At 42.4% G+C, this 7,342-nt stretch overlaps 1 protein-coding gene across 1 annotated transcript; it reads left to right on the top strand.

Annotated features, from left to right (window-relative positions):
* The first annotated feature begins 1,180 nt into the window (after positions 1–1,180).
* Positions 1,181–4,992, top strand: Tmem215 (transmembrane protein 215). The gene is made up of 2 exons (XM_005004053.4): positions 1,181–1,320; positions 1,666–4,992. The coding sequence occupies exon 2, from the start codon at positions 1,723–1,725 to the stop codon at positions 2,428–2,430; it is 708 nt and encodes a 235-aa protein (XP_005004110.1). The 5' UTR covers positions 1,181–1,320; positions 1,666–1,722; the 3' UTR covers positions 2,431–4,992.
* Positions 4,993–7,342: the final 2,350 nt, after the last annotated feature.

Here is a 7,342-nt window from a genome sequence, read left to right as displayed (position 1 = left end):
GGGTGTTTAGGATTTGGCTCCATTCTTACAGGATGAAAAAGACACTGATAATGGTGGCACACTATAAAAACAAATTTGAATAGGGACCGTTTAGAAAAGCATTGGGCTGGGAACTTTACATTCTGTTAATCTTTACAATGCTCTCTTACATATTTGGTATCAATATTCTCATTTTACAGCGAGGACAACCAATTCTCCAAGTGATTAGCTTGTCAATAAATGCACACCTAGTTCATGTAGAGAAGAATTGGTTTTCAAAATTCTTCCCAAGGCAGCCAAAGAAATCAAAGAATGGGTCTATCACCATCCTGTTCCCCACTACCCGCTACTACCCAGCTAAGCTCATTCTTGCCCTCGGGGCCGGAGGGATCCTTACACCTCCGTGGATAACCAAGTGAAAAGAACACGGTGCTTGGATTCTCTGCACCAGGTCACTTTCAGCAAGGGCCTAGAGCCAGCCACCGGCGGGCAATGGCCCCGACGGTCCAGCCCACCTTGTCCTTGCGTCTAGCTGGGGACTTGACTAGGGGCCATGGCGAGCCTTCCTTCTCCATCGCCCCAGCCCGCCTGGGGCACCACGGCAGAGTCCGAGTGGGCCTGGGCGTCCACTCCGAGCTCAGGGGTCCACAGCAGAAGGCGAGGGCAGGCGCGAGCCCGGCGGGAAACCTCCCGGCCCGCTGACGGCGGTCCGGAGCCGCTGCTGTCCACGGGCGCCAGGAGCCGCGAGACCGAGGCCAGGGCAGTCGGGGCACCCAGATGTGTAGGTGGAGACGGGTGCGACGTCCCGAGACACCTCCGCTGGACCCGTCTGGGCCCCGGGCTCAAACACCCGCCCTGGGCGACCGCCCCGGCCCGCCCTCGGGGCCCTCGCACCCTGGACCGCTCCCAGCGCGGACACCGGTCCACTCACCCCGCGCAGCCCCGCCACGCGGGACACAGCGGCCCCTGGCTGCTCCCAGCCCGGACCCAGGTCCCCGACCCCGAGTGACCCCCTCGCGCGTCCGCGGCCGTGGTTTCCGAGCGGCTCGGAAAGTGATGTAAGGAGCCGCTGGCCGCGGTCCTCTCCAGCGCAGCCCCCAGGGGAGCGCGGAGCAGGCGCTGGCTGCGCGGAGGGAGGCGCCGCCGCTTCAGAGCCCCGGGACCGACGCGCGGCGGGGAGAGGCTCTCCCACGTCCCGCCTCCCCGATGCTCAGGCTTAGTGGGGAGACCGGGCTTTCTTCCTCGAGCCAAGGGAGAGCACCACGGGGCAACCGCGGCCAGGATTTCTGAAGAGACGACTGCCTTCTTTCCCTGCTCCCCAGGGGAGGCGGCAAAGCTCAGGTACCTTGGAGACCCCCGGCCCGGCTGGCGTTTATCAGAGACAGGGTTGCAAGAGAGAGGGAGAGAAGGAGACAGAGTAGGGGGGAGGAGGAGAAAGAGTTGTTGGAGGGAGGAGGGAGAGACAGGCAGAGAAATAGAGACGGAGAGGCAGAGACAGAGAGAGACAGAGATTGCCTGGGAAGCAGAGGAGAGGACCAACAGTACTAGAGGGTTACACAAAGTCAGGAAAAGAGACCAAGACTGAAAGACCAAGAGTCAAAGATAAGAAGCAAGGAAGAGAAGAGGTGCTGAGTGGCAACTTGAACTGGGTTTTCTTTTAACCCGCTGTGATTTCACCTCTAACAGAAGGGAGGACCTCCGCTCCCTGGCCAGCAAGCATCCCCAACCTGGATGGAGTGAAAGATGCGGCCTGATGACATTAATCCGAGGACTGGGCTGGTGGTGGCTCTGGTCAGTGTCTTCCTGGTCTTTGGTTTCATGTTCACTGTCTCTGGGATGAAAGGGGAGACTCTGGGAAACATCCCCCTTCTGGCTATCGGGCCAGCCATCTGCCTGCCGGGCATTGCAGCCATTGCCCTGGCCAGGAAGACTGAAGGATGCACCAAATGGCCGGAGAATGAGCTGCTCTGGGTCCGCAAACTGCCCTGCTTCCGGAAACCCAAGGACAAGGAGGTGGTGGAGCTGCTGAGGACCCCTTCAGACCTTGAGTCAGGCAAAGGGAGTTCGGATGAGCTGGCTAAGAAGGTAGGCCTCAGGGGGAAGCCGCTCCCACAAGCACAGAGTGAGGTGCCCATGGCCAGCTCCATCACCACCCACACACCCACAGAGGAAGGAGAATGCCAGAGCCTCATCCACAGTGGACATCAGGAAGAGACGTCCAGGTATCTGGATGGCTACTGTCCCTCAGGCAGTTCTCTCGCCTACAGTGCCTTGGATGCCAAATGCTCAGCCTGGGACAGATCCGAGTGCCCCGAGCCAGAGGACAGCATCTTCTTTGTACCCCAGGACAGTATCATCGTTTGCTCCTACAAGCAGAACAGTCCCTATGACAGATACTGTTGTTACATCAATCAGGCGCAGGGCAGGTGGGACAATGAGACGATAGTCTAAGTTCTGCAGACAAGGGTTGCTGTGGTGTTGATAGAAACACAGCTCCATCAGCTCCCAGTGGATGGATATTGCTTTCTCCAGCAGCCTTCACATTGCTAAGGTTGACATGGTATGTGATGGGTGTGCCAGCCTCCAGTGCCTGAAAGGCATATAAATAGGCATGCTGGGGACACATTTTAAGAATGGTAAGGATGAAGGACCCTGGAAAAGGAAGATATTAGGAAAGGAAGCAGTTTCAATTGGTTTTAACTGTCCATACAATGTCAAATGCCTTGTAAAATAACCTGAAAATTGTTACTAGCACCTGTAGAAAGCGAGATCAATCTAGAGTGGGCTGTAAATTCCAGGCACCAAGTGATGGCTGGGCTACCCACAAGGAAACAGAGCTGCTTTATGTCTGAAGACACTGACAGAAAAGAATCTTAGTGTTCTAGTATATAAAGTGATTTTTGCCTGGCAAAAAGCTTTTCACAACTGGTAATTAATGAAGGAAAAAATCAAGATAGAATAGTTAAGCTCTCCTTAGACTGTTTTTTGGGAAAGAGAAGTTTAAAAAAAACTGAATTGTGTAACTTTGTAGGGTATTATCCTCTGACAGATCATGTTTTCAAATAAAATAAATGTGATCAGTTATGTGAAAAACTAATATTGTAGATGGCATATTTTACTTCTTAAACTCATCATTTAAGTTGATGCATTGAGTCATCTGAAATTTTTAAACATTTATTTATTATTCCTGTATAATTTCCTTGCCAGGTACAACATGGCTTGATATAAAATTTTTTGTAGATTAGAATTTGTTTTAAACCAAGACAATATGAATTTTACATATATATTCAGGTGTCTTCAGCATTTCTGGGAGATGTGTACTAGTAACTACTATAAGCTTTTTAAAATCTGAGACATACATGTTAGCCCTGAACATTATGCAAAAATTTGTAAGAAATGCAATGATTAAACCTTTGGAAGTGTCATTATTTGTGCATTTGTTCTCAATATCCCACAGAATATAAATGCCAGTGAAATCTACTAAATTTGATTAAAGCCCGGATTTTATTATGCCCTAAAAAATCCTCAGGCTTTGTATGATAAAAGTATACCTTATACTTTTTCTGCATTTGAGAAGAAAAATCACTATGGTGTCCTGAAATTTATTTCCTATTTATTTCTCTTGTTCAATTACAGTAGACGAAAGGACAATGAACCAAAATACCATTTGATTCATATCATGGAAGCACATTAATTTATATATAGGAATGGCAATACACTTCATCTTGAAAGTGAAAAATATTTTGTAGTCTTCAAAGAATGATGATTTTAACTTATTAGATGATTTTAGTCACTCTCTACAGGTGAATTGAGGGCAAAAATTCAGGACTTAACTCTTTCATATATCTCAAGTCTGACTGAAATTCCTTCATATGTGTACCAATTGTTCTGTCATAAAAATTATGTTCTCATAAAATTCAAAACTTTCAGATCAAGTTCAGGATCTAAGGTACATGAATTTTTAATAGAGCTTAAATGCCATAAAATGAGATGTGTGATCCTGGGCAATTATTGTGTCAGTGTCCTACTACACGAAAGATGAGGGAGTGGAACTGATTTGTACTAAATTGTTTCTTTCATTCCTTCTCAGTTTGAATATTCTGTATTATACCAAAGGCACTTTATTTGTGGCTGGAAAATGAGTTACAGGAAAATGCATGTCAAAGTTATGCAGATTTTAACCAAAACTTATATGACATGGATTGAATTGCTACTACCTAAAATTTTTTTGATAGATGTATAAAACCATATGTATTTGATTACCAGGTATTATTTATTCAATAGCTTCCTGAAAATAAAATTGAAGAAGTTAGGAGTAAAATATTTCTGAGGAGGAGTTTTTAAATGTTGAGATATCCCAAGGCAATATAATGTACAAACTTAAAAAATGCAATGATTTTGGATTTCAGATGGGGAGAGATAGTGGCCTAGTACTTTTTAATAATTTCAAAACATTTTGAAAGTGGGAAATAATATTTCTATAAAGGAGAAAATATTGGGTAACTCTTAGAAACAAAGACTTCCACTAACTGTTTGCTACTGTTGACATATTTAGAAGAGAAAAGAAAGCTAGACAGATGTTTGCAGAAACAGTGAATTTATAGGTCCGAGAGGTATGGCTTGAGATTTGGAAAAGTTACTTTCTCATTTTCTAGAAGCAGATAAAACTCCTGCATAAAGCACACACACACACACATACACACTCCTATTCCCAAGTCTAGGGCCACCTACTTGTTTAGAGATATTACATATTTTATCACATTTTCAAGTTCTAGTTCATAAGTCTATTTCCTATTTCTTCTTCCACCTACCTACTTAACATTCTGAAAGTATCTTTGTAGGCATTTAAGGAACTATTTTCCTGTGCTAAAATGATCGTTTGCAAATGTTGGGATGGAGGTTTAGCTTTGCTAACCAGAAAGAATAAAATGTGTGATGTGTCCTGTGTCGATTCTTAATATCTTATATTAAGTAGCATTTTCCTCTATGCAGAAAGGTATCTACTGCCCCAAATCAACACTTCTAACTACTATTCAGAATGAAAGTGCTGTTCTTTTGAACAAAAATAAAAGTAAAGGTGAAAAAGAAATATTTCTGCCCTTTAGAGATGAAAGGAACTATTCAGTTTAATCAACAGTTTTAGAAAATATTAATATAGTATAATAGGCAAAAAGATTGTTCCTGGAAGCCTTTAAAAAACTTTCAAGCTGATATAAATTTAAGCAAGCATTAGTTTCCCTTATTTTACTATTAACCCAAATGTTTATTTCTGCTTAACTTTAAGTAGGCTTTTTATCTCTGAAATTTCTCATTCCTCTTGCTCTATATTCCCGCTTAGCAGGTGCAGGAGTTCTTTCCCCAAACTGTTTCTTGACTCCTAAGTGTTAATCTAGCCAAAATAGCCAATTTATAACATACGAGACAGCGGTTTCAAGACTTATTATCTGTTGCAATCTGCTTGGCAAACAAAATCCAGGTAAGTTAAGTTCAAGCTGTCTTCTAGAGCCTGCTAACCAGCTTCTCTGGAAATATTTTCAGGAGTGAAAATCTTAATATCAATTGAGTTGGCAAATATAGGAAAGAAAGAAAGATTCATTCTTTTAAATATTTTTTCTTTTATTACTATCCCCACATCATTTATTTGCTATTACCAACACTGCTATCATTTCGTCACATTAAAGAAAATATTCTGAGACTCCATAATTCCTGTGTCTCAATACGAGTTTTACATTTCTATGTTGGCATAGTGTCTTCCTGACTTCCATCACATGTACACGCAGCACGTATATTAAAACAGTATTTTTCTTCTTCTTTCTCTTTTAATATATCTTACATATGTTTGCATGTTTCTATACATTATTCCTAATAACACTGGTGTAATATGACATTTTAGTGATGCTCCATAATGTATCACACTGTTATAGGATAGTTCCTTTAGAAATGGCTCACCAATCAAAAGATTTCAGGTTCCTCTTGCTTCAAACAAAGAATTGGATGAGACAAGGCAATAATGGTGCCAAAAAGTTAATGTGAAAAGTGTGATAAAAGGGTATGGGAGAAATCAGCTCTGCTGAGCGAACTTGGGCCAAAGATTGAAAGATGATAAAAGCTAAAATTAAAGTACACTCCACATTCACAGGCACCAAGGGCCACTGTACCAATACAATAGCCACTTTCCATGATAGCTGGCCCTTTTTATGCCATTCACATCTCGTGGATGCTTAGAGCAAGTTATATGTATGGAGTCCTTGAGTTACCCTGGGTTCTTGTAATTGACAGGACCTGTTCATTGTCAAAGCCGGCTTTGCCATGGCTTATCTCCTATACAATAACATTCATTATTGCTGTCTAGATACTGAGTTTTATGAGTGATTTTATATGTTTTATGAGTGACTTTATATTTTTCTGGTTTTGATAACACAACTTTGTTAATCACTACTTCCCTATAGAGATTTTAAAAAATTAGATTGAAAAGCTGTCACCTGTAATCCCAGTTGCTCAAGAGGCTTAGGCAGGATGATCATAAGTTGGTGGCCAGCTTTGGCAATTTAGCAAGACCCTGTCTCAAAATGTAAAAGGTGTTAGGAGGGATTGGTGGTGTAGCTCAATGATAGAGGGCTCACCTAGCATATGTGCAGCCTTGGGTTCTACCCCTAGTGCCACGTTAAAAGAGAAAAGGAGGGGAATAAAACAAAGGAATAGAAAGGTTATTTCATTATAGAAGCTGAAGAAATATGTTAGAATCAGCCTATCTGTATTGTTGTTTAGTCATCTTTTCACTCATATAGATGTAGGTCACACAGTAGGAGACAATACAGTGCTGCTTCAGAAAGGTCCAGCCACCCACCAGGACCGTAGCTAATAATTTTACAAGTAAGATGAGATATTTCCCCGGTTAAGTTTTTAAGTACGTGTCTCAGGGTGACACGTACTTAAAAAGACTGACACAGTGTCAGTCTTCAAAAACATAATGTCCAACAAGCCAATCCTAACAATTTTTAATATTCCAAAGTATTTTCTTAAGGAACCTTACCAAATATTTTATATTTCAAATATATATATTTCTTGCTATTAGTGAGTTACAAATGAATTGCCTATGACTTTTATTTATTCATTTTAGTTCCTTTTCTTTGTCTACGATTTTTCTGTGCTTCACATCCTTATTACAAAAAACTAAACTGAGGATGGAAATGGGATCAAAGGCTTGGTTCAATCAAATCTCTTAATAAAGCTGATTCAGAGGGACTGTGTTGTTTGATTGGCTTTGCAGGCCAGAAGCCAGTAACCAGAGAACAACAATATGCAATACAGTAACTACTGCAGATTTCCTATGTCTTATTGCTATTTTGATTTGTTTTATTGC

Source organism: Cavia porcellus, unplaced genomic scaffold (genome assembly GCF_034190915.1).
Source record: "Cavia porcellus strain 051 isolate PalLab524CR breed Dunkin Hartley unplaced genomic scaffold, mCavPor4.1 scaffold_1, whole genome shotgun sequence".
In the NCBI taxonomy this organism is placed as follows: Eukaryota; Metazoa; Chordata; class Mammalia; order Rodentia; family Caviidae; genus Cavia; species Cavia porcellus.
The sequence above is the reverse complement of the archived record's forward strand: the minus strand, read 5'-3'. Positions and strand labels throughout refer to the sequence as shown.

Bases quoted from the DNA above. Each gene is read 5' to 3' on its own strand.
- Tmem215 (XM_005004053.4), top strand. From the start codon at position 1,723: ATGCGGCCTGATGACATTAATCCGAGGACTGGGCTGGTGGTGGCTCTG.